The sequence below is a fragment of the Pungitius pungitius genome, chromosome 12, assembly GCF_949316345.1.
Source record: "Pungitius pungitius chromosome 12, fPunPun2.1, whole genome shotgun sequence".
Classification (NCBI taxonomy): Eukaryota; Metazoa; Chordata; class Actinopteri; order Perciformes; family Gasterosteidae; genus Pungitius; species Pungitius pungitius.
This window is the reverse complement of record NC_084911.1, coordinates 18,610,864-18,636,813: the sequence shown is the minus strand read 5'-3', so window position 1 is coordinate 18,636,813 and position 25,950 is coordinate 18,610,864. Positions and strand designations below refer to the sequence as shown.

At 47.7% G+C, this 25,950-nt stretch overlaps 3 protein-coding genes across 7 annotated transcripts; all 3 read right to left on the bottom strand.

Annotated features, from left to right (window-relative positions):
* Nucleotides 1–3,053: 3,053 nt before the first annotated feature.
* On the bottom strand, nt 3,054–8,333 carry farsa (phenylalanyl-tRNA synthetase subunit alpha). The gene is made up of 13 exons (XM_037475351.2): nt 8,150–8,333; nt 7,813–7,950; nt 7,162–7,260; nt 6,937–7,055; nt 6,409–6,501; nt 5,648–5,776; nt 5,437–5,552; nt 5,271–5,355; nt 4,816–4,915; nt 4,513–4,681; nt 4,300–4,377; nt 3,726–3,840; nt 3,054–3,287 (listed from the first exon to the last, which is right to left on the bottom strand). Exons 1-13 carry the CDS (start codon nt 8,294–8,296, stop codon nt 3,182–3,184), a joined length of 1,494 nt encoding a protein of 497 aa, XP_037331248.2. The 5' UTR covers nt 8,297–8,333; the 3' UTR covers nt 3,054–3,181.
* A 515-nt stretch (nt 8,334–8,848) lies between these two features.
* Nucleotides 8,849–20,217, bottom strand: LOC119219878 (interleukin enhancer-binding factor 3 homolog). 5 transcript variants are annotated; one of them, XM_037475346.2, is made up of 18 exons: nt 20,126–20,217; nt 18,796–18,887; nt 17,969–18,192; nt 17,678–17,852; nt 16,888–17,035; nt 15,557–15,648; nt 14,528–14,623; nt 14,128–14,245; nt 13,927–14,024; nt 13,734–13,845; nt 13,533–13,646; nt 13,056–13,261; nt 12,787–12,957; nt 12,428–12,709; nt 12,105–12,237; nt 11,978–12,019; nt 10,125–10,544; nt 8,849–9,687 (listed from the first exon to the last, which is right to left on the bottom strand). In XM_037475346.2, exons 2-18 carry the CDS (start codon nt 18,796–18,798, stop codon nt 9,542–9,544), a joined length of 2,580 nt encoding a protein of 859 aa, XP_037331243.2. In that variant the 5' UTR covers nt 18,799–18,887; nt 20,126–20,217; the 3' UTR covers nt 8,849–9,541. The 5 variants fall into 5 exon arrangements, with proteins under 5 accessions (XP_037331243.2, XP_037331245.2, XP_037331244.2 ...); XM_037475348.2 differs by having other exon boundaries at nt 14,134–14,245; XM_037475347.2 differs by having other exon boundaries at nt 18,796–18,825; nt 20,126–20,170.
* Nucleotides 20,218–21,161: 944 nt separating this feature from the next.
* Nucleotides 21,162–25,345, bottom strand: LOC119219855 (prostaglandin E2 receptor EP1 subtype-like). The gene is made up of 3 exons (XM_037475296.2): nt 25,139–25,345; nt 23,378–24,279; nt 21,162–22,163 (listed from the first exon to the last, which is right to left on the bottom strand). Exons 2-3 carry the CDS (start codon nt 24,230–24,232, stop codon nt 21,894–21,896), a joined length of 1,125 nt encoding a protein of 374 aa, XP_037331193.2. The 5' UTR covers nt 24,233–24,279; nt 25,139–25,345; the 3' UTR covers nt 21,162–21,893.
* Between the last annotated feature and the right edge of the window lie 605 nt (nt 25,346–25,950).

The following is a 25,950-nucleotide window of genomic DNA, read 5'->3' as shown; positions in this document are numbered from 1 at the left end:
GATTTCACTGAGGCTTTTTGTTAAGGTGTCAGAAATTTGAATAATTAAACATTTCACTGAGGTAAAACAGATGAGTGGAAGATGGTCGCATGGCGAGTTCTGCATTAGTTTTCCCAATTTAATTAATTTAATATTTATTTATTGTGTATGCTTTAAAGTTGTCCTGTACTCGGGGGTGTGAAGTAGTGTGTTCATGTTGTTGTCTCACGGGCACCACCTGGACCACATCCAGGTTACCGGCTCGGAGCGGCTCTCCACGCATCGGAAACAAAGGCCTTGATGGATTTCCCTACGAGTGGATTTCTCAGTAATTGGTGGGAATTAAGAGCTCAACCAAAGCGACCTGCAGTCGCCAGCCAGGTGGGCGGAGCCAAGAAGTCCAGACCCAGAGGGCGCGCTTCACTTCAGCACCACGGACAGCGGGGACAGGAGGTCTCACGTGACCAGCACAAATAACTTGTGGGATTCCGTTAAACCGAGAGCGATGCGTGTCACTCACACATTTGGAGCAACACAACAAGGTGAGGAGTGAAGTGCTGTCACTCACCTCCCTTTTCCGTACCTTCACGCGTTAATTTTGTTTTTTCCTCTGCAGGAATTCAGCAGTGAGCGGTGCTTTGTGGTTCTCGGTCCCTCTCATAACTCCTTCCAGCTTTGAGTGGGCAGGAAGAAGAAGTAAGAAGAAAATGTCGCTGCTCGCGAACGGCAGCCTCCTGATCGCCTCGAACTACACCGGTAAAGGGTACGGGATGGCCCCGCCGACCGAGGAGCCCATTTACCGGCAGTACCGGCCGCCCGTGAAGGACCTGATCCCGCTGCCGAAGGGCGTGTTGTACGTGCTGATGGCCGTCATGGTGGTGGTGGGGGTCGCCTACGCCATCGTTGGACATCTCATCAAGGATCTGGCCATTGACATAACAGGTGATGACGAAACGTCTTAAATGTGATTTTGAGCTTTTAGTCGTCATACGTCAGGTCAAAGGGTCATCAGGGATTAGGACCAATCACATTCACCCACGGAGCTACCGAAACACTCATGTTCATTTGAGCTTAAACCCGATGTTACTTGATCACTAAAGATATAAAGAGGATATTGTTTCTTTCTATTTCATTCAATCGAACGGTCTTTGAACAAGTTTCATTCCTTGTGGCTGTAATATCCTTCATCCTCTACTTTTAGCTAACAAACCTCTAACGTGTATTCAATTACTTACTTTTAGCCAACTATAAGCTTATACGTTACCTTAAACGTTATAACTAGCTAACTTAACTCAGTTAAGGTGTTTCTATTTTGTATAACGCTACACCGCTATTTATACAATTAACGTTTACTAACTATTTATTTAACTATTTCAGTCATGTATTCACACATATTTAACACATAACACGCATTTGCTTGCTAATTGTTTGAACTCTTAGCCCAAGGTTTTTAAAATGTGGACTTAAATGTTAAAGTATAAAAATTGGTACCAACATTTAATTACCGATATGAAGCGTTGTCCTTTTAATGTGGAGCCTTTCCGCTCCTCAGAGTGCGTTCTGGGCCCGACCGGGGACGAAGAGAAGGAGAAAGACGGCCCGCCGCAGCGCACGGCCTCCAGCCACCTGCCCCTCGTGCACCCGTTCGCCCACAACGCCTTCCACGTGTGGGACCAGGACGACGTGGTCATCTCCCTGCCCTGCCACGACGAGAGCCCCCAGGTCAGCCCCATGCTAATGGCCGCCATCCCCTACATCCCCTCGTTCTTCCCACACGCGCACAGCCCCACCAGCTCCCTGGTGTTCAACAGCCCGGCACCGGTCAGAGACGGCGCCGGCCACAAGGAGCTCTGATTGGGTCGGCCCCCCCACACACACCCCCCCCAAGGTCACCAACAGCCTTGGTGATGAAGTGTGGGAACCTCCGGCACGCACGGAACCCCAGCAGCTGGGATTGGGAAGCAATCTCTCTCTCTCTCTCTGACTTCCATGGTTCCTCAGGACTGTCTCACACATGGTGTCAAAGCCACGGACATCGAGGTACCAGGGGACACCGTCTCTGGACATCACGCCTGAATGCCCGAGCGTCAGAGAAGCTGCGAGACGTCTTAGGTTGTCTCCGTAGATAGATTCTCTCTTTCCAAGCATAAAGTGTTTTATTTACAGAACTTACAGGTGGTTTTTTTTTTTATTGCTCCTAAAGTGCAGCACATGCTCTGCACGAAGACCGTGAACCAACCAGCAGTCTGCACGAGTAAAATGTTATTTCAAGACACAGAGGGATTACCTTAAGAGGAAGACTTAACGGCGTTCCGACATGTACAAAAACGACATAACCCCCCCCCCCCCCAGCGCCTCACAGCACATGAACTATACATTTGTGGCATGCTGGGAATTTCTCAGTAAATTCTAATCTCAGGCAACAACTTCTTTTCCGATTGTTACATATCTACATAGTCTACTCTCGTTTAGTCTTTAGAAAGAACCAACCTATTCAGGTTTTAAAATTGCATAACTTTAAAAGTCAATCCAGGGGCCAAAGGCTCCCATGGGGAGCAAATGGGGAGATAAGATTCATCTATTTACCAGGATGTGCTCCACAAAGCAGGGAGGGAAATGTCACAGGCCGTAATGTTGCTACGGAAACTGTAATCCAACATCCTCGGAATTACAAACGTAGCCAAAGCTTCTTTTTCTTTCCATCACAGACAGACGAACGCAAACGGACATTCAAACGTCCGATAATCTGATTGTCTGAAATTGACCCCGTTGGCACAGATTTAAAAAAAATCATTAAGAGTTTAAAGCCCTGGTTGTTCAAAGAAAAAAATAGATATATATCAAATCAAAGTCTTGTTTAGACAAGGTCGGCATCAAAAATAAAATGTTCCTGAACCTTCAGATAGAAACCCAGAATATAAGTCCTCACTTCCAGTAAGAATAAAGCTTCTGATTTTCTTTTCCCGGAACACTTAAGCTGTGGGAGGAGTTTCATGATAACATGATTCTCCAAGAGGAACCCAACCATCATCAGTGCTCTACCAGGGCAGCTTAACGACCCAAAGAAACTTCCATCCAAACAAAGTGTTTTATTGAGTCCCTTAACCCGGTACCAGTACAAACTGGGGCACGGTGATGTTTTCCAGCAACGAGTTCATACAAAAGCTGCTCCTGTGAGTTCAAACGAGCCGCGATGCGGACCTCAGGACTCCAGGCGACACACGGGGCTGTCATAGACCATCTGCAGGTTCACCTTGTGTCCCACCAGCTCCCTGATGTTGTTGATGCCGTATTTGATCATGGTGGGCCTGTGGGTCAGAGGAGGAGTTGTTGTATCTTCTTCTGGGATCAAGGTATTAACTGTAAGCAGCAGACTGAGAATATAAATAAAGCTTTGCAGCAAATAAACAAGGGTTTAACTCGTTGTGTGTTGGCAAAACATCGTCTTCAACCACATGCAGTTTGTACTCTTATGAAATGATTTCAATAAATGATGAATGAATGATTTAAACTAATTCCTGAGCCGGAATAACCCTGTTCAGACCATAAAGTTACACGTGAGCTGTGTGGCTGCACAGTGCCCGAAGACGTGTGCAGACGGACTGATGTCACTTTTAATCCTTAAATGAAAAGAGATTAGCAACAAGGTGAAGTAGGGACTGACGTACTCCTGCTGACGTGGATGTAAAATCAAACCTCAGCTCAGTTCTGTTCTCCAAGCCCCAAACTGTGTGTGTGTGTCTCACCTTTCCAGGGACAGCCCCCAGGCGATCACAGACACGTCCTCGGGGAGACCCATTGGCAGCAGCATCTCAGGTCTGAAGACCCCGGAGTTCCCCACCTCCACCCACTTCTTCAGTCCTGCATGACGGAGACGCGATTACACACATTACCCACAAACCAGGACCGACCACAACCTACAACACCTCCCTAAAACACGGGTTATTGTAATACGACACATTGACAGCAGCTACTGTGACCCTGTGATCTGCTAAGCTAGCCGGCATTAGCAGGTGTTTAGTCGGGAGTCCTGATTGGATGTGGCTGCTGTGTGAGTTGGTGGAGGGGGGGGGCGGTTTGATTCACTGGATTAGAAATCCCCTTCCTGTTGGTCCCGACCCAGAAGTCATCCCCAACGAGGGGTTTCATTTGGGTCCCAACAGAACTTCCCTACGTTCACTGCCCCTGAATGCGTGTGTTGGGTCACATGTCTTGTGGAACTTTCATCGACGCGGTTTACAGATGGGGCCTGATGGGAAATGGGCCGAGACGGTCTTAACACGTGTTTTTAGGAGCGTGTCCCCAGAAGGAAGCCTTTACCTTCGTGGTAGCTGAACACCTCCATGCTGGGCTCAGTGTACGGGTTGTAGGCGGGCTTGAAGCGGAGCTTTGTGATCCCTGGAGAAGAAACAACAGGAGGCCGAATGAGGAAACTACAATCAGCACTTCAAATGGTGAAAGGAAACACTGCAGTTTGCAGCATAGCGGCAGTGTGCGTTGCCCCGTGTCCAGTGCCCCCCCCCCCCCCCTCACCGAGCTTGGTGAAGAAGGCGTGCAGGATGCCCATGAGGTCCCCCAGCGTCAGGCCGCGGTCGGCCACCACGCCCTCTATCTGGTGGAACTCGGCCAGGTGGGTGGCGTCCAGAGTCTCGTTCCTGAACACGCGGTCGATGGAGAAGTACTTGACGGGGGTGAACTTCTCCTGGTGGGAGGGGGAGAGGGGGGGGGGGAGCTTCACTAATACAGTGTGTGGCATACCAACGCATTAAGCATAAAGCCTCACAGGTGACCATCTGAGTGTGAACAGAGGCAGTGGGTGTCTCCGGCGGGGCTCACCTGCTGGGCCAGTTTGTAGAGCATGCGAGCGCTGACCGCTGTGGTGTGAGTGCGCAGGATGTTCTTCTGGGCTTCCTCCACCTTCCAGTCGTATTTGTACCTGGGGTACAGCAGCGCGTTAGACACTGAAGCCCCCCAGAAAACACATTTTTACTAACCGGAACATGAACGCATCACAGTGGAGGTCGTTGGGACCTCTGTACTGTTGCTACGGTTACCAGTTGTCAGGGATGAATAACGAGAACAAAGAAATGCTGATCCTCCGATTACATCCCTGACTGAATAGTGACAAATAACAAACCAACAATGTGACCCCATTTCACATCCAGCACAACACACACACACACACTCAAGAACTTATGGCTTCACTACATCTGCCCCCGGCACAGACTACACACCCGCCTAAGAAAAGCTCAATCCTCCCTGTCCAAAATGCTGGGCTGAGTGTGTCTCACCCTTGCGAGCCGTAGCCCCCCACTGAGTGGACCTTCTTGACTCTCTGCAGGTAGTCCTGAGGGAACTCGTGGGCCAGCGCCGGGTCTGCAGAGAAAAACGTGTATGATCAACCTTTCTGATCCACAGGGGATGGCAGACAGAGACACGACCCACCCACCCACCCACCGGACAGGAAGAAGGTGTCGTGCTGGTCTCTGGCCGGGTGCTGCTGGGGCTGAAACAGCGAGTCAAAGTTCCAGAAAGAGCTCTCTATGAAGTTGTTGGTCGGCATCTCCGTGAAGCTGCCGGCAAAGCGGAGAGTTCAAGTCCGTTTTAGTCGTTTGCTTCACTGCGCTTGTGTTTACTGAACTGCGACATTTTGCGGCCCCTCGCTCACCCCATCTCCAGGAAGATCTGCCTGAACTGGGTTCGCACCTTCATCAGCGGGTGCATGTGGCCACAGTCGGGGGCCACGCCCATCGCCTCGAAGTTGTAGGGCTTGAACTTCTTCTCCTTCCAGCTGCCACTGCGAGCCAAAACGAAAGCGGTTAGAGGGGAGAGGAGGGCCGTCTTCGGCTGTTCCCTCGCGCTTCCCTCTTCATTGTCGGCTTGTTTCAGCGACTCTACAAAATATTTGAGCATTCCGTAATCTGGAGCTGAGCATAAGACTCATCGTCACCATGGAAACATCGTCGTTTATGCTTCCAAGCTCATTTCCCTTACTCCACTTATCTTACAGACACAATGACAACTTAAAAGGTTTCCGTTCATTGTCAATTTAAGAATACGATGTAGATATGAGGGGCCCATCAGAACAGAACGTAGTGTGCCAAAACCGTACTCTGATGCGGCCATGAACCAAGAAGCTTACATTTAATGCACAGACTTCCTGAGGTGTTAAAACGTTTGCCAGGAGTCTGGCGCTTGCTTCTGTTGCATCAGGTCTTTGGTGAACACGCTCAGTTTGTCCGGCTCTGCCTTTAGCACAAAGTCCTCGCCTTTGGACTCGTGCCCTTTTGTGGGCCGAGCTGTTCTCTGCGTCCTCTGCCTGAGTCCCTGAACACACCGTCACAGGCGGACGGCGGAGGGCAGGCGGGACACTTTTAAAGTTGTGATGCGGCGGTGGAATAACATTGTGAAAAGTGAAACTCTACCCACTTGGCAATCATCTCGGGAGTGAGCTCCGTCTCCTGTTTGGTGATGGTGGTGCTGAAGCTGCTGCCCTTAGTGATCCAGTACGACTTCACCGTCCTAAACGCAGGACCAAAACATTTCAATAAAATTCAAATTCAAACTGAAAGGTAAAATATTTTTACTCCATTTTAGGGCATCTAGTTTTTTTAAATTATCTGCAAGTTGAGAGAACAAAGCTAGTAATGAGTGAAGTAGTTCATTTGGTTTAGGGTTAGTTTGGGACTTTTGAAGTGAGGCTCTTGTTGAGTTAAACAGGACAAATCTTCAGCAGGAATCTAATTACACCCTGAGAAGACTAAGCCATCAACAAAAGATATAAAACAAGATTGCCTCACTCACCGTACTACAGGATCAGTTCGGTCATAGTATAGTTTATCTCAATTACTTGCCTATATAAAGTGTCAAGACACCAGCCTCCGCTCTTACATGTGTACATAACCTTCTACTGCCCCCTAGTGGTGGGCAAAGGTACACAAAGATCAGGGCCCCTACACTTCAGAGAGCAGTTTTCTCTTCTTCAGCTCATTCTTCTCCTTCTCTTCGAGCTGGGAGGAGTTGCCTCTCTGAACCAGAAGCAGCTTCTCTCGGACCTGGTCCTCTATGCTCTCCACCTGGAGGAGGGACGGGGGCAGCGACACATGACCTCACATGCACTTTGTTCACAACCCAGCGCTCACTAAAGGCCGCGATGACTGTCGATGTGGACTTGATGCGTACCGTCCTGAATATCCTGGGCCCGCCCTCGTGTGCCTTGTCCACTCGGATCCACTTGCTGGACATGGCCTTGCTGAAGCCGATCTTCCCAAAGGACAGTTTCTGCGTTTATGGAAGAAGAACCACACGGACGATGAGTGCTTCGGTTCTGCCTTCATTCTGGTTGTTCAGATTTCCTTGCGTTGTTTCCATAAGAGAAATATACAAAGTAAACATAACTGGAGACAGAGAAAGATTGGCTTCAACAATAATTCTTTTGACGTTTGCGATATCTTGATGTGGATTACATGGAGAGTAACAGATTCTCATCCTGTAAGAAACACGACCCCATACTATCATTTAAAACTCGTCACTATCACCAAATGTGTGCATCATCTCCTCTCCTCTGTCTCCAGGCGAGTCGTGTACTTTCTGATGAATCACAAGAGCAAGAAAGTTTGACTTAAAGTTATAAGATAAATCTATAAATGTGTTGACATCCTTTGAATTTCCGATTATACCATTTTTTTTCTCCAAATGGTGAAATATTGAATCGTTTATCAGTCCAAAATCTTAAAATCCTCAGTTCATTATAATAAAAGACAATCATCAAATGCTCCCATTTACAAGTATGATTGGAATGAATTGTTACTTAGACATGTGAGAGTTACTCACCATGAGCTCGCTCTGTGCCAGGCCCTCCGGGGGGATGGAGCCGAAGACCCGGGCTTCGTGGCTGCCCTGCTCGGCTATCTCCGTGCCCTCACCCGACAGCTCCCAGTGCTTCGAGGAGCGCAGCTCGGCCGCGATCAACTGCACGGAGCAACATGACGTCAATGGAGCGGCACGTGCAGGCCGACTTTGTTTTACTTCGCTGCGCGCCATACATCGCAAAGGTAAGATAATAAGACACTTCTCGTCTCTTTAACGTTATTGCATCAGTCACGAGAAATGCCCGATGTTGACGCTGACGCGGCGGACTTCCGCTGCCGCTCAGCCGGGAAAAACTCACGTCGCCGAGAGCCTGCAGACTCTTCACGGCTCCGACGAGGACCTGGTGGTCCACCCCGAGACTGGCGGCCGCTTCCAGGCTGTCCACTCCGTCGTCCGCCTTCTCAATGCGCCGTAGGAGCGCCTCCACCACACCGGTGTCCGCCATGCTGGAACCTCGCGAAGCCTGAATGAGGCCGGATGTGACGTCACGTTGCCGAGTGGAGACGGTAAAAAGGGTGAAAATGGTTTTTTTTTCGTTTTGTTTATACGAGCTTCTATGCTATTTTTATATCATTCATACATTGAATATTCCGATATTGTATGTACCGTTTCTGTAATAGACAACACAAATGTTGTAATAGATTTGATTAAATTAGTTCGTATTATGAAAAAATGTTCCCCATTTGAACAGTTGCCCATTACATATATGCAGCCTGAGAAGTCGGTTTTCTTTTCCCTTTTTAACAAAATATACTTAATAAATGCACCACACGCCAAGTCAAATTCCTTGTATGTCAGATATATTTTGGTTTACTGATTCCAGAAATTACTCGTTAGTAATAGTCGAAGTATTTTTAAACTAATCAGGAATAAAACGAGCCCTTAATCAAGCGATTCATGGTTATTCTGGTCATCATTAGGTCATGTATTTACCACTTTATATGGTATCAAGTGTACATACTAGATGTTTTAAGCCAACTTTTAATAAAGACCTCTATTCAAAATAAAAATATTTTTTTTAATAAACACTTTGTTTTACATTAACAAGAACAAATCCAACTCAATGAAACGAAACATTGAGCAGAAATGTAAATTTGACATCAGGATGGAAGTAGTTTCCAGTTATCTCCAAAAAACATTTATTGAAATAACTACATCACATTAGGTAAATTACAAAAAAAGCCAAAATTACAAGCAATGCAGAACTAAACCAAGCTTATTGGGATTTAATTAAAAAAATACAACCAGCTCTGTAGTTTAAAAACTACAAGATTTGACTAGTCTAGTCGACAGCCATCGCCACACAACCCCTTTGTATTAAAAAGGAAACCGAGTCAGAGCCAGCAAGTAATTTGTAGAAGAAATTAACATATTATTTAGTGACAAGGACTGGTAGCATGGAGTTGAAAAATAAAAGAATAACCTAAAAACACAAGACTAAGAACGGACCAGACCACAGAAACAGACCACTAAATGAATCTGCAACTTATCTGGGACTCTTCAAAAAGTCCAGACAACTCAATTTGTGCCCAAGTGTGCCACATAAAAACTCAATAGCACAGAAGAAGCAAACAGGGAGAAAAAGGCAGAGAGCACAGGCGAGCCGTCACGTCGCTCTCTTTGGAGAAGGCTCCAGACACCGATGCAGAGCGCTTGGTGCCGAGGATTCACAGGCGGAGTGATTAAGAGTTTATCTGTACTGGTAGTTCATGCTGCCGTCTCCCCTGCCGTAGCCCACTGGGTTGTGGTACTGGGAGTGGTTGGTGCCAAAGCCCTGGTTGCCTCCACCTCCCCCCCCACCACCCTGGGAGTTGTAACTTGACTGGTTGGTGAAACCTACAGGGGAAAGAAGTGTGAGGTAGGTAAATATTTTTTTTTAATTTTCCCGTATAAATGGAAATGCATTATATAGTTGGCCACTAGGGCAGGGGTAAACACATCTTTTGTCACAATGAGAGGTGTGAAAACAGAACTTAACAGGACAGTTATACATGAATGATCACGTGAAAGGGTCTTATTAAAACAAAAATATCTTATTACAAGGAACGGAACATGAAAATATCACGGCCAGTTCATTTCCTTTGAATTGATTCCTTTAAACAAGTTTTTACTCAACAAACTGCTTGTTCCCTGGAGAAATGCTTCCAGTTTTAAAATATTTTAAATGTCCTCGTGAAAATGAGACAGCGTTTCTTGCCACGGAAACAGCAACACGCTGCCAAAAAGATGTTTTAAACCTGAATAACAAAAATCCATCAATGGCCTGAACTCACCTTCATAACTGTAGTCTTGGCTCCCCCCGGCCCCCCCCGTCACCTGGCTTGGATAAGCAGTGCTGTACGAGTATCCACCCGCCCCCCCCTGGTTCTGGTTGAAGGGCTTCTTCCCCTGCCCATAGCCCTGGGCGTACTGGTTGTAGGAGCCCTGCCCCGGAGGGGTGCTGGACTGGTACCCTCCCACTGCTCCAATGTTTGCCCCTGGGGGGCATGTAAAGGGGGCCTTCCCTCCCTTGCTCATGGGGGGTTTCTTTTTGGCGCTTTTCGCTGCAGTCATGGCGGCGTAGGCCCCGTCGCTGTGGAAGTACGAGCCGTAGGAGCCCTGAGCCGACCCCGGCGCCGGGCTGGCCGGGGGGCCGCCGGACGGGCTGTTGGACGCCCCGGCTCCTCCGTTTGAGCCTCCGTTGTTGTAGTAATCTGGGAAACAACAGCACTATCTTAAAACGGCCTCGACTTATGGAAGTAATTCAGACCCCCGGGAGTAACGTCACATTTATTAGAAAAAAAAAGAAAAAAACCCAACAACAACCAAGAAGTCCTCCATATCCAAACATTCAGATTCCCTCCTTCAGTCTGTGGGTGCAAAGTTCAGCTCAGGATGCTGATACAGTTTACTGTGACACAGCCCAGGTTACACAGTCATGCATTCAGTGCAGCCATCACTTGACTTGTTGCCAATATGACACAGAAACTTGATTCTACGGAGAGGAAAAAAAGAAGCTTATGATGTTTAGACATCGTGTTGAGATTTTTCTCGGTATTCTCATCTATGTAAACAATGTGGAGATGGTGAGAGACAGTGAACGGGCTGTTGCAGTCTTGACAATAATCCCACAGGCCTTAATCGTCATCCAATTGAAACAGAGACAAACTCTGTGCCTGGTCCTTTAGTTCAATGACTACAAGTCAGCCCGGTGGGTTTTGGGGGTGGGGGTTGAGTAAGTAAAGTAGGTACAGGTGTTCAGGTACATCCATGGTATGTGACTTATGTCTACACGCATGCAGTGGCAGATCGTCTCCCAGAGGTGGCAGGACGTGACAAGGGGACTGGCAAGACGGCGTGGACGTTTTTTTTTTTTTTTTGGGGGGGGGGGGGGCACTTTATTCCCAGGGTAGTGTACTTGATGGTGAAGGGTTCAGGATGCTGCTGGAACACTACTGAACATTTTGTCCTTTTCTTTTTAAAAATCCCTTCTACAGGACTGTTCTTTATTGTTTTTTATAAGACTGGGGAAGATCTATGTCGCAAACTCGTTGTAGCCATAGCAGTCTGAGACAAAGTCACCTAAAGAGTGAGACAGGGCAGAGAAGGGGAGGGAAAGAATATCAAAATTAGATTTGTTTGGATGGGTTTTTTGGGCCATAAATCAGGCAGTTGTGTGTTCTGATTGGGTTCAAACTGATTTGTTGGGCTTTAGTTTTTTTTTTTTTTTTAATTTTTTTTAGATTTCTCTGCTCCCGTCACGCTCACAGAGGTCAGTCCTCCGAACAGGCTGCCAGAGGGAGGAAAGGTTTTTTTTCAATAGAAGAGGGGGGGGGGGCAGGGGAACTTGTCAAAAACAGACTCAATCCTGTGGCTTAAAGCAGAGAAATGTAAAATGATCAAACTGGGGTCGCCCAAACACACGGTTGTGTTTGCACTGGAGTGACTAGCATCGCCTACAATAATAATAATAATAATAATCACATCTTCTAGTTCTGTAACTATAAACACAAGTGATAGTTTTTCACAGTTGGCCCCCGATGCAACACCCCGCCCCTACACGAAAGCTTCCCTGCAGCCTCAGACAAAAGAAGAAATATCCGGTGGAACCAGGAGAATCATAATAATGAGTGAAACGAATACTCACTGTATGCAGCATTGTTCCCGTAGCCGTAGGTTCCGAAGCCACCTGGCCGGATGAAACACAGTTTACTATTCTGATGTCTAGCCACAACTTACGAGTTGGTCTGCTGCGAGGAGAGGAGGCTCTTTACCTCCTTGGCCGTAGCCTCCTCCGTTATTGAAGCCCCGGCCCCTTCCGCGGCCCCGCCCTCCCCGCCCTCGGCCCCGCGCTGAGGCGGCGTCTCCGGGCCCCGAGGCTCCCATCATGTTGAAGCCTGGCGCATGCTGAAGGAAAGACAAACACGCCGTCTGTACTTTCTATTTATTCATTAGATTTGTCACAGTAAGGACTGCCATCTAACCACATGAAGCCTAATGTAGATCATTCTATATTCTGTGGATCTTTTAGGGAGTCATTTCTGATACAACCGAGTCAGCATTTATGGAAATCACTTGGATTTTTGTTTATTCTTACCATGGGTGGCCCCTTTTTCTTTTTAGCGGCCTCGGCCATGGCGCCCTCAGGGAAGAGCCGCTCCAGAGCCGCCAGGGCGGCGTAGGCCTTGGCCACCTTCTTATTGGATCCCGTGCCCTGGAACTTCTGCCCGTCGATGGCCACCTCCATGACGAAGCGCTTGTCGTGGCTGCCGCCCGTCTCCGAGATGAGCTCGTACTTCAGGCCGCGCCGCTTCTCGTTGAGCTCCATCACGGGGTTCTTGCCGTGCTTCGTTAGGATCGGTCCCTGTTGCCGAGTGTTCTGACAAAGACAAAGTGAAATAATGTAATAAAAAAAAAACAACAGTCACAGTCCAAACCTCCCTCAGAGCTTCGTACCTCTGTGGCCTCGGAGGTGTCGGCCGGTCCGGTGGCGGCGGCGGGGGCTTCGATGGGGGTTATGACCGGCTTCACGGCCTCCGCGGGGACAGCCACTACCACCTCCTCGCATTTCACCGTCTCCGCAGCCTTCAGTTCCACTCCTGTGGGCAGGCCCATGTCCTGGAGGACCTGCAATCGAACACACGTTCATCTCAGTTCAACTCAAATATACGAGGGGAGAAAAAAAATATAGATTTCTTCTTTTTCTTTCAGGGCACCGTGCTCACCTTTACCGCTACGTGCAGCTTGGCGGTGCGCTTCGACGGGCCGGACGCCTCAAAGGCCTTGCCGTCCACTTCGACAGCCATGGTGAACACTGGCACGTGAATGGGGCCGGTCTGGGAGATCAGCTTGTACTGGAGACCCGGCTTCAGCTGGTTGAGCCTCATCAGAGCGTTCATCGCCTGGGGGGGCTCGGCCTTCTCCTCCGGGGCTGTTTTTAACACACACACACACACAGTAAGAAACTTACACATCACACTGATTCATCACTTCATTTGAACTGTCAGGAGTTCTATGCTTATGTCCAAAATCAAAAGGCATTTATTATACAAGGACTAATTCATTTATGAGCTTTATCTTTTTCTTTATTATTGTCTGATCCTTTAAATAACCACAACCTTCTCCTTTACCAACAAGGCACCACAGGGTTCAGTCTGATATGGGAATGGTTGAACAAATAGAGGCGCGGAAAGAGCACTCACATTTCTTCTGCAGCTTTTTCTTCTTCTTGTTTGGACTCTTGTCATCAAGTCCCTCCTCTTCCTCGATGGGCCGTTTCATTGGAGGAGCGTACGCCGTGCTGGGTGGGATTTGCACTGCGTCGCAACCATGCACAGAATTATACAATAAGAACACGCATCTCTTAACACATGACTAGGATGGTGTGGGTCTCTCAGGTTAACCTGTGTAATCGATTGGAGTCTCGCTTCGGGGTTTCTTGGGCATCTTTGACGGGAGGGGATCCATCCCGAGCACTTTGTGAAGCTGACCGAAGGCCGACAGCCGCAAGGCGTGCTGAGGGAACGACGCGTTCTGTGTCAGTCGCACGTTTACAAACTGGGAACATGCACACGAAGCGGGCCGCGTCTCACTCACTTGTGCGCTCGCTGTGATGTCTTCCCTCTGCTGGGGGTCCAGGTGACCGATGGCGTCGGTGGCCTCTTTCTCGCACGGATCGGAGATTCCCGCGCCATCTAAAACGAGAGGAAAGGACAGGGGGGGGAACTTTTTAGAACTAAAAAAAAATGAAATAAAATGAATGAGAGTTTTGATTAAAATAAAAGCCGCTGTACATACATATACCTGCCATGAGGATCCCTGAAGCCAGACATTCCAGAACCCTCCGCAGAGCTTCCCCTGCCGCCATGGGCCGGTTCCCTGTGCCAATGGCCTTCTCACAGATCAGCTCCAGCGGCTGTGGATCGAGAGTGAGGGCGGGGTTGTTTTAGGGGCTATTTTTAAGCACAGCCACTAACACACAGACGTTTTAGGTCACCGCTTGGCACAGGGATCCCAGCACTTGAACAACCATGACCGCGTGGACTCTTTTTGGGATCCGGGCAGACAAGTGATAATGTTTATGAATAATAATCATTTGCTCAGCCCAGTCTTGAGACTCTAGGCCCCCCCCCCCCGCCCAGAAGCCCCAATGGCCTGCGCTTCATAAAGACGTGGCTACGTTGAGGCTCTCACTCACCCAGCCACGGAGCGGTGCCCATGTGGGGACGCGGGCGCAGAGGTCCCGTAGGATTCGAATGACGATGACGCAGGAACGCAGCCCGTTGGCTCTGGCCTGGGGACACAAGCAGGGAGGGAGAGGGGGGGGGGGGGGGGACAGGGGTCCTTAGTCGACGAACCCAGTGAGGCACAAAGAGACACAAAACGGCAAAATAAAAAAAGTCTTAAGGAAATAACAGAAAAAAGGAAGCCACACAGACTAGAACAGCTTAACTTTGTCGTTACGGAAATGTTGCATAAAAGAATGTTGAGACCCTAAATACGATCAGTCGCATTAGTGGTGGTCTAGTTATTAGGCGTAAGGCAACATGCTCAAAAATTAAGTTCAGGGAGGAAAAGTGTGAATCAACGCAAACTTGATGCTTCAATGTGTGTGATAAAAAAAAATCAATTCCTGTGTCGTCGTTGAAAGGCAGTGGTAGCATACAAAGAAAGGGTGCAATATTCCTGTGGATTTTGTTCACAGAGTGAACCAGATAGTGAAGTCGAGGCCACATACTCTTCAGAGGCTTCAGGGTCACAAAAGATGGCACGCCATGGAACTAGGATGAGTTATTATCAACATGGCTCACTGAAGGGGAATAAAATGATCTTGGGCAGCCGGGTGCTACGAAAGGCTTATAGAAATACAACGACAACTCACGCAATCATTGACATTAAAGAAATATTAATACACGGTGCATTATTCCCAGATTATATCGTTGTTGAGTAAAGAGACTACAGAAGTCAGGGACTAAATAGCAGTATTCTTTTAAAGGAGAAAGGGCACGCCGTAGAACCCGTTAAGTTAGCAAAGCAGCGCTACAGCAGTGTACTGGTTTCCTAAGAAACCCACAACCAGATCCTCAAGTGTTACTACAGGAGGGACTCTTCAAAAGAGTAAAGAAAAAACACATAGAACACCCAAATCAAGGACAAGAGAAACAAACAGCATAAACCAAACTCAAACTACTTGTGCTTAAGAGACAAATAAAGACAAGATCCAAACCTGGAACCACTTAGCGTGGCGGAGAGACGCCAAGGCAGTTAGGCATTTCTGCCTGTCCAGAACATCCGGAGGATCGTTGACTGAAAGCGAGTCTATTGGCAGGTGGAATAAGAAGACAAGGTACAGTTTGACCAAGGGGAGTTCTGTCAGCCGGCCAGGGGGAACACAGGCAGCCTTCCCAGACCACAGGCAGGAAGGGGGAAGGTGAGGGGGACCCCCTCCACCGCAGAACCACCAAGCACTCTCAACCTCCCAGTTAATACGCTTTTGTACGGGCCGGCACACAAACTTAAAAACAGGCCGGAACCACGGCATTGTGAAGTGGGTTGTGACCGGACTTACAACATAGATAAAAAAAAAAAAACATCCCCGTCGAGACAAAAAGGGCATTTGTTAACGGGCCAAATGGTGGTATCAGATGGGAGGTTGTCTCTGTGGTTGCTTCGGTGCTTAAAAAAAAGGAGAGGAAAAAAAGAAAAGTGGGGTTCTGAGTTTCCTTTTTTTCTGGTGTTAATGGGAGGCAGAGCCCCTCCCCTTCTCCCTCTATACTGGGTGTGCTGCACTTTGCCCCTTCCGAGACAGAGAGCGGCCAGTTGGTCAAAGGTCCAGCGTCCCTAAAAATTGACAAACTAGAAGGCTTGACAGAGAGAATCAGAATTGGAACCACAGGCAGAAGTTATCAGATGCACAAAAAGTGGGGTATTGAAGCTAGTCCACACTGCAGCAAAACTGATGGCTTTCAAAAAACAGAGGAGGCCCAAACCGGGCATCACGGAGCGCACGGGGCTACAGAGAAGGTCACGGTTCAACACCTGCTAAGACAGAGGTCAACACTGACACTAACGCAAAAACAATGCTGTCCTTAAGTGTACAGCCACAACCAGGCGTCATCTTTTGTGATGCCTTATTCAATGGCTTCCTATCAACTGCGTTTTGGAGTGGGCAGAGTGTCCCTTGTCTGTAACCCCTGCACATTCCCTGCCAACCAACATCAGACAGTCATCAGCCCGCTGGGGGGTCGGGCGACCAAGTTTCACCACGTGTTTTGCTACTCATTTTTGCTGCAATGCGAACCGTTCACCATCAATGATAAAAACACATGCAAACAAAGTGGTCTCTCTTTTTTTTGGTTATGTTCTCAGTAAGCCTTCATTTTGTTGGTGCCCCTTGTTTATAAAACAGGGGGGAGGCGGAAGAAAAAGCCTCATCTTCGTAAGTCAGCTACCTGTTCTCTACGGTCTATTGGGCCATCAAACCTCCCTGCTTGGAGGAGGTGATGGAGGCACCAAAGACGCACCGGGGTCCCCCCCTGGAGGGGGGGCGGAGCTTACCTCCAGAAGCAGCCTTCTCAACGTCCTCGCGGACCAGCGGGGACGTCAGGTGGATGGTGAGGGTGAGAGGGGGCTCCTTGGTGTTCTTGATGACAATGCTGGCCTCGCGGACGTGCTGCGTCACCACGTACTTGTCTTCTGTGATCACCTGTGCAAGACAAGAGCGTTCAACAGCTCTACTGGAAAGATCTAATCAAAGTAAATCAATAGTCGGGCCTGGAACACGTTTTCCTCGGCCAAGGGTAAAGTTAACATTTGACATGTTTGTCCTTGTATCATATTGGGAGGGCGCCTTCCAAGCGGAAGTTTTTTCCACTGCTCTTTACGCATGGCAGAGTTACGCTACAATTCACAAGTCAGCACACTCCCACAAATGGAGAGAGTGTGCGCATCGGAAAATGTTGCCTCTAGAGAGCAATGCATTTCTCTCCCTGTAAGCCACGTGCTTTAGAGACAGGTGTTCAAATTCTTCACATGCGTAAATATTTTGCAGTCAAACCAAATTGTCTACAGGATAGTCAACCTTTGATCTTCATAATGCACATAATACTTTAAACATGTTTTACTTTAATTACAATAATTCGTACGTGAATAAGAGATACGAGTTGGCAGACAATTATAATCCCTCCTCCACATTGTGGAGGATGGTGCGAGGCGCTTTGCCAGTTACACCTACAGTGTGTGAGCCTTTTTGCCTCTTCTGTTACTTATGTTTGGGCGAAGCAGCGTACAGATTATAAACACCTCTAATCATGATTGGAGGCTTGCGTAGGCAAAGGGGTGTTCTCACCTTGAGCTGTGTCAGAAGGTTTTCAGACACTCTCTTCAGCAGATTGTTGTTCGGCTTCTCCTTACAGAGGAGCACCAGCTCCAGGTCCAGGTCGCCCTTTAGGAGCAGGCCCTTGGCAACCAGGCCCACCCTCATTACGCCCCGCAGAGAGCGGGTCGCCTGATCTCTGGACTCACTACCAAATAAACGCAGCGGATACATAGGAGAAACACAAGGAAGATTAAAAAAGGTGAGTAGAGGAAGAGGAACTGGTTTTCCTACCGGTCGAACATGACGATCGGCAGCCCTCACCTTTCTTTATCGGTGTCTGCGCTATCAGAGTCAGGCTTGGGGGCCACCTTCTCATGTTTATCTAGCCAGTCGGAGACAGCCTTGAGGGCCCGCTCCGTGTGCGACACCATGTTCTGTACGTTCTCCAGCTCCTCTTGAGTTGGGTAGATGACAGCGTGTTTGGCCATGACGTGGCGGTCATCGTTCATGAAGACGCGCATGGAGCGGTGCCGCATTGGAGGGGGCTGGAGAAAAGACACAAGATCATTACTAATGATGGGGGGGGGGGGGAAACGATAGCAGAAACAAATATATAAACAAACCAGAGTATTTACACACAACGGATACTTGTTTATACACAAGGGAAGAATATTGAGTTACATGGATAACTGGTAAACAAACAACTGAACCAGCTCAACTTGGGTCCATGTTCCAGTTTGGAAAACGTTATTCAATCAACCTGTTTCATGAGACAAGCTAACGGCCGAGCAGCAAAACGCCTCCTCTGTCAGCCTCTTGACTTTGACTAATAAAAACAAAAAGCGCAACGAGGTCTCCCGTTTGGGAAAAGCTTCTAACAGCAGTGATTACACAAGCCGCGTGCACACACACGGGCAGCCAAAGCCAACTTAGAGTAGCGCGGTGATGTGGAAGCTATTGGAGCATGTGTTCCTAAAGCCCCGGGCAGACGAGCCGCCAGCACCAGCCGTGTGACTCTAATTAGAGTCTCGCCACCAGTGGGATCCCGCATGGAGGCCGGTGTGTCCTTTGCTTTGGCTGCTGCCGGCCCATGATCAGACAGACAAAAAAAAAACACTAATACAGAGATGCTTGAATGAAGTCCTTACCATCGTTGTTTTAGAGAGCGGAGCGGCTCCCTTGTCCAGTGAAGCACAGGGATGAAAAATAAGAAACAGAAGATGACAACGTCGCAGGCCGCCTATACAGGGAGGAAAACATCCACTTGATTTTAAAAAGGAGAGGAGGGAAAATCCACAGCCAACGACAGATAAGATAAATCCACTAAGGACAAAGACATTTCTGTAGCAAAGGCTTTTAACACTGAACAACCTGCTCTTGAATACTGGTGCCATCCAGTCGATACTCGCTGCAGTAACAGAGGGTTGTTGAAATGGCAGCGGATGCCAGCGGGATTAAATGAAACCACACTTTCCCGGGCAGAAATGCACTAACTTTTAATAAATCACACAAAGGCAACTTCCCTTGAACACGGTGTGGACATAATCCATGCATTTCTCGCAGGTAAACTCGTGATGTTAAAACGTTAGTTAAAACTAAACTAGTTACACAGACACGACACACTGACGGGTGGATCTCCGAGTGGAGGTCATCGATGACTCTTCATCTGTGGTGCAGCAACAACAACAACAACGGTGATGATGAGACGAGAAACCGTTTGATAAAGTAAACCGAAAGGACATCGCGTGTATTCATCCGCGCACGCACATTCCAGCGGCCTTAGACGGGTGATTTGCGTCAGTGTCCAGCTGTGGTTAAAAGGTAAAACAATAACGAGGAAGAACATTGCTCGTATTTCGTAGTGTGTTCAAGTCAACAAGTTGCTAACGTGTGACACGAAGACCAACAGGCCAGCGGCGCACCGGTTAAACCCACATGGACGGCCTACTTTACTGCAGACCGAGGGGCGTGTTGTGGAGCAGTGGCCCAGAGGTGAAGGGTCTCAGACCCCACAGCTCCATCGGGGGGAATTTAACAACAGACGCCATTTTAATTCATTGCAGAGCTTGGCTGGCCGTCGCAGCTAGCTAGCTAGCTAGCTAACAACCCCCCCCCCCCCACACACACACACAAAGCCCAATTATCAAATTATTAAATGCTTCCCGAGCCGCAACACACGCAACAATCTCCCACCGGTCACCTGAGTGACTTTGAAGAAACACAAAGACTGAAGTGTGAGTTGTGTTTGCATGTTGGTCTGTCATCAGACAGCAAAATGGTCGAGGCGACGAGACCCGTTTGAATGCTCGGTTAGCACTTAGCAGGTTAGCTTAGCCGAACGAACCCACATCGACGCACATATTAAATAAACACCCGCAGGATACAAATTAACAAGCTTCGTTGGTTCTCGTGAAGTTCAACGAGGGTCTAATGCCATTCACGTTAGGTGCTGCATTGATATACATCGGTCTTGCTCACCGTGGTGTCGTCGCTGCCAATGGACGGCTGCTGCACGCTAGCTCCCGGTCTCGGCCAGGAGTGTGGACGGAAACGCCCACGACGTAAAAAAAGAGTGCTTATGCTCATTGGCCAGAGTCACTAGTGACAGCAATTGGAGCCAATTGGAAAACGGGAGCAGACAAACAGGGGCGTGGCTAGTGAAGATGGATTGAAGTGAGTTGTGTGTTCCTGCAACAACTGGCTGACCTGCTGCTCATTTACACACAGTGTTTATTATTCTCTCCTGCAGACGTTATTAATAGTGTGTGGAATCTCCAGTATGACCTCTAACAATATTGATGGCCTCCGGAACATTTTAAGTAACAGTGACCACTTAACTTTAGGTTCTCTGAAACCCAGTGACTATTTATTTATTATCTTTTTTATTTGACATAAAATTTAGTGCAAACTTGCTGCTGGTGCTGAAACACAAGTGTTTCTCACATGCTGAGGTAATTTCTTTCAGGGTTAGAAAATGGATTGTATGCTTTCATATTATGTAAGGTGGAAATTCAGCCAACTATTCCCATCCACTGGTCCAGGTTTTACTTGCAAGACAGCAACATTGTTTCTGTGATGGCAATCTCGTTTTGAAGCATGCTAAAATAACCACAAAGACAACACTTGCTTCCATTCTAATCAGTCTATATATGTTTCTATCGAGACAGATTTCTTTCAAACCTAATTACCATGTTTATGGAAATCACTCTCAAATCTACTTTTTTCTTTGATCCCTTGATGCTAATTTTCAATACATTGAGCAAATGAATGTGATGTAAAAGTGATTCATTCAGGCTTGTGTTCTGGTGTTGTCATCAGCCCTTTATCTTCCAATGACGTTGAGAAAGGGGGGGGGGGTGCAATGAATGGTCATGTTCCTGGTAATTTAAAGGCCCTTCATTAGATCAATGAACTTTAAAGGTGTTGTTGTTTAAGATAGAATCACCTAACTAGTTTCTTGATTTCCAGTCTGGACAAAAGCTAAAAGGTGCACAACAAGACAAGGACGTCAGAGTGATTTTTCTTGACCCTTCTTGATCGCAATAAAGCTTTAAAACCATGGCATCAATCATGAAATAGAATAAGATGAAACATGAACAGATCATTTCTTTTTCAATCAAACCTTCCCTTTTGTTAATAATATCACATTCCATCAGAATTTGCACTTTCACTTCAGTCCCGAGACACATTTACAAACACACAATAACAATCATGTCACAGCACTACACAGCGTTTTTCACATCTTTAAGCTGAGGTAACAGCACAGTCATTCCTTTTTTAGGGCTCTCTTGTGTGAATATTCATACAAGTCATTCACTTTTGCATTGTTGTTGGAGAACAAAAAAAAAAAACTTTGCTTTGAAACTACAGGTACAGTCTTCACTTCACAAAAACAATAAAACATGAACACATTACACTTCAACTGACGTAATACTTTTCATTCACGTTGGCTCTCGTGCAGGACTGCTGTGCACGCATGTCCTGCACGAGAGCCATGTTACTGTTACCAGAATTAATAAAGAGTTATCTTCCTTTAATTCTTTCGTAGCACACGCTTTATACAACAACTCTACGAGCTGGTCGGTGATGCTTCAAATCTGGTTCCATTTAAGACCCCAACACACTTAAACCAGGGTGACAGCTCCTTTTCTTAGGAACACTGAATCCAGATGATGGACTGCTGGACGAGAGACGGAGTCAAAAGTGACAGGTGACGCGTCCCCTTTCTTCCTCTGTATAGGTCCATTTAAATCTTTGTGTTTTTCTCTGAGTTCTGGAAGGAGCCGACCTCCCAGCGAATGGAGCGGAACGTGCTCCCCTTGAAACTGGCCCGTCTTTTGGTGACGCGGTAGATCTTCCTGAGGACGGCGCGCCGCAGCAGGATGTAGACCCAGGGGTCCAGGATCTGGTTGCAGGTCGCCATCCTGACACCCGTCACCATCAGAGCGCTGTAAGTGTCTCTCTCCCCGACCAGGAAGCCACTGTAGGACCTTATGGCCGACATCAGTGCGAAGATCTGAAAAAAGTGGAAAGGCTCATCTATTAATTTCCATGACACTTGAAATTGTAGATGTCACATAGCGCCAATAAAACAGTAGAAAGGATGTTTCTGACCTTATAGGTAGAATGGGAGAATCTCTCTAAGCTGTTTCTCGGGGGGGTTATCTTTTCACAGGTTTATTTTTTGTTTTTTAGGGGGCGGTTTGGGGGTCAGGCCAGATGTGATCGGAAGCCTCCCCCTGCCCTGACTGTAGCAATACATCATCCCTAGAGAGGGGAAACTACAAATATTCAGAGCAATGATAAAATGTCTGTAATGAACCAGGGTGGTTGTGTTTATTTTAATGTGTGTCATTGGTCCTCGTTAGATGAACTTCATTTATACAGCGCACAAAGCACACGGAGCACGTTACAACACAAGTTAGCATTCACAGTCGGGGACAGAGGCTGCCATACAAGGTGCCATCGGTCCCACGCACACTCACACAGTAACTAGGGGTTCGGCACGTTGCCAAAGGACACTTTGACATGTTTTCTGCAGGGGCCGCCGCTCTTTCTCTTGAGGCATGTAATAGTTGTGCTTAATATTTGTGGTGCAGTTATTATCCAACGTGGCCCCCAAACTGCCTCCAATTTAGAATGTTTTAGCACGGCAAAGTGAAAAAAAACCCTTCTTGGGGTTAAAGGTTTAACGCACAGAAATGTGCCAGTGCTCATTGTTGTGGACCAAACCCAAACTTCCAGATAGACTGGAGCGACTGTATTTAAAAAAAAATAAACAGTCGGTCAAATCCTTTGAAATTATTCGGGAATTCCAAACTTCCTGTTTCCTGAGCAAAGCGGGCCGTCCACTCTGTGTCTCTAATCACAAGCATGACACAACCAGGTGATTCGAATCCTCGACAGTTGCGCCGTTTAAAGGGGTTTCCTGATTGCTTTGTCCTTTGGGACGACTTTTCAAAAGTTCCGTCACTCAGCTGCAGAAAACTAATGTGGAGCCTTAAAGCGAGAGTATAAAATCTCATGCGAATAAGAGCAGCAATCAACTGTTCACTGTTTTGCATTTTAGGGAACAGTTAGATGGTTTTACAATAGATTCCTACAAGGTCTTAGGATGCATTTCTATATGAGTTCTTAAAAAACAACTGAGTTGCGATTTTCTAAGCTGTAAAAAGGCATTTTTATGATGAAACGATTTGGGGTGCGGTAGAAGTTCTCTCCAACGCTCACCAGCAGAGGGCTCCAGCAGATGCAGGAGGTGACCATGATGCCAACCAGCTGGACCACCATCTCCGTGTCCTGGGAGCCGGCGGAGCGCCGTCCGGAGCACGACCTTTTCTTTAGCCGGGCTCTCACCAGCGCGACCCCGCTGATGGTGTTACACACAAAGGCCGAGGCCAGGGAGCTCAAAGCCAGCCCGGAGAACAGCATCACGAAGACCAGGTCCGTCGTCCTGGTGCTCTCCACCTTGATGAAGCACCACGTCCCTGGGTCTTGGTAAGTGTAGGCGCCCAGGTTGAAGAAGGGCAGGATGGCCACGCACAGAGCCAGCAGCCAGATCAAGGCCAGCGCCATCTTTGTCCGCGCCGTGGTCACAAGGCGGGCGTGCAGCAAAGGCCTGGTGACGCCCAGGCAGCGCTCGCCGGCCATGCCGCAGCCCAGGAAGAGCGGGCAGAGGCCGAAGAACACCATGCAGCCCCCCGGGAACATACAAGGCAAGTCCGGATTGTCGCCCTGAACGACGGGGTTGGCCGCCGACCCGGTGCCCTCCGAGTATCTCCTCAGCACGAGAGCTCCGAGGATGACGTGCCCGGCCAGATCGGTCGCCACCAGGGAGCTGGCGAAGAGCAGGAACGTGGCCTTGGAGCGCCGCCGGAAGCGGTTGTAAGCCTTGGCGAGAATGATGAGGGCCACCACGTTGAACAGGATGCCCAGGGTCATGGTGAGGCCGGCGGACGCGGGGTTGCCCGGCGGACGGGTGGCGTTGCAGGCCGCGGCCTGCGGCTCCTGCGCCGCGGCGGTGCCGTTGAAGAGAGGAAGGGGGGCGATCACGCCCGAGCAGTTGTAGCGCTGCATGGCCAGCATCACCGCCGGGCCCCGGGCCAGATGTGGTTCCTCTGGTTGAGAAGACACTGGGGAAAGAAAGAGCAACAGCATGATTAAGCCTCATGATTATGTCCTTCTTTTACACCACGATGACCTCGCTCACATGTAACACAAGGCTCCTCACAGTAAATCAGGTTCTCATACCCCTCTAGGAGGCTAAGTACTTAGGGCCTGAATTTTCTCTTCAAATAATGCATTGCTCCAAGCGTCGGAGCAAGTTCTGACACATGCTGCTGACAATTGCTCCTGCACGCATTCCTCTGTGCCGATCCCCATCCCGATCCCCAGCAGCTGCCGGGAAGGATACAATATTTATTCACACACAAACCTATTGCTCAATATGTATTTTTTTATTATTTTATATATGTATATATATATATATACATATACATATATAAAATAATATATATGTACATTAATGGTTTCATTTATTTTTTGTGTATTTATTTACTATATATTTTATTTAGTTCCACTTTATTTTTATTTAGTTCCACTTTATTGATCTTATTATTATTGTATATTCTTTAGTTAGAATATCTATTTCGTCATTCTTTCCTTTTCTTTGTTTGTATTGATTGTTGATAATATATCTACTTTTGCTCATATGTTAACTCTCTGTGCCTTCCTGTAAATATTTCGTTACAAACATGAAAAAAATGTAATCATTTACAAAAAAGAACATTTTACAAACACCTCTGTAGCACAATTGAGTATAAGAGAGCATTAATAGAGCAAACCTGTTTTTGTAATTAACATGAGAACGTTCCATTTATTTTATTTGAAGTTTCTTCAAACAGTTAACAAATGCAGACATTTTGACAGAATAAAACACTATGACACTGCCGTCATACCGTCTGTCCCTGCTGTGAAATATATTCAACTTACCTCTGAAATAGGAAATCCATGAAGATGATTAGAATCCCTCTGATCTGGACAGACACTCATAACTGCAGCAGATAAAAACCAACGATTCCAGGTTGTGTTTCTCACTTTGTTCCAAAGTGATACGTCCTGTTCTTCATTCCCCTGAAGTTATCCCCCCGTTACCAGTCTATGTGGAACCTCTCCTTTCAGAACAGGCAGCCTCCCTGCTGCATTGCAGGAGCATGTTCTCTGTCACTCCAACTGCGGCGGGCTGTTTTATACCGGGGGGGCTGCACTGTGCTCACATGGCCCCTGGGTGTCTCAGTGGGTTCAAAACCCCGGCTTTGTCCTGGAGTGGACACTCGCTCCACTCTACTCCCTGCCATTCAAAACACCACTGACTCACCTGTAACTCCGCCTCCCCTCCCAATCATGAAGCTGGGGTCTTATGTATTAAACCTGCAGCTACAAGAACCCAAAGCGTTGAAACCTGCTGCAGGCGGGGAAATAAAACTCCTTTCAAGTATCGTTTTTTATTAGCAGTGATGTTGTTTTCCACGAAAATAAGAATGACTTCATCTCCAAAACTAAAAAAAACACAGCAACATAAGTGAACGTCTGATTGATGCCAGGTTACATTCTTCAAAGGAAAATCCGGCTGCATTGACGAGTTGAACCTGCATGCGCTCATCTGTTACAGCTCAAGATATTTGCCCCTTTGGTTGTTAGTTGGCTGTTAGATGTTAAAATGCTAAACCCGCACCGTCTTTGTGGTCAGCTCCCACCCTCGCAAGCATCGCTGTGACATGCAGGACTGTCTCTTTTAGGCGAGC

What these genes read in the sequence shown, in the direction of transcription:
- LOC119219878 (XM_037475346.2), bottom strand. An exon ending in GACTCCAATCGATTACACAG is followed by an intron (nt 13,647 to 13,733) that starts GTTAACCTGAGA and finishes GTTGCGACGCAG; the next exon opens with TGCAAATCCCACCCAGCACG. An exon ending in AGAAAAAGGGGCCACCCATG is followed by an intron (nt 12,238 to 12,427) that starts GTAAGAATAAAC and finishes TCTTTCCTTCAG; the next exon opens with CATGCGCCAGGCTTCAACAT.
- farsa (XM_037475351.2), bottom strand. Translation starts at nt 8,296, where the DNA reads ATGGCGGACACCGGTGTGGTGGAGGCGCTCCTACGGCGCATTGAGAAG. An exon ending in ACTCCCGAGATGATTGCCAA is followed by an intron (nt 5,777 to 6,408) that starts GTGGGTAGAGTT and finishes TTTGGCTCGCAG; the next exon opens with TGGCAGCTGGAAGGAGAAGA. An exon ending in CGACACCTTCTTCCTGTCCG is followed by an intron (nt 5,356 to 5,436) that starts GTGGGTGGGTGG and finishes TTTTCTCTGCAG; the next exon opens with ACCCGGCGCTGGCCCACGAG.
- LOC119219855 (XM_037475296.2), bottom strand. Translation starts at nt 24,232, where the DNA reads ATGCTGGCCATGCAGCGCTACAACTGCTCGGGCGTGATCGCCCCCCTT. An exon ending in TCTGCTGGAGCCCTCTGCTG is followed by an intron (nt 22,164 to 23,377) that starts GTGAGCGTTGGA and finishes CACTTTTTTCAG; the next exon opens with ATCTTCGCACTGATGTCGGC.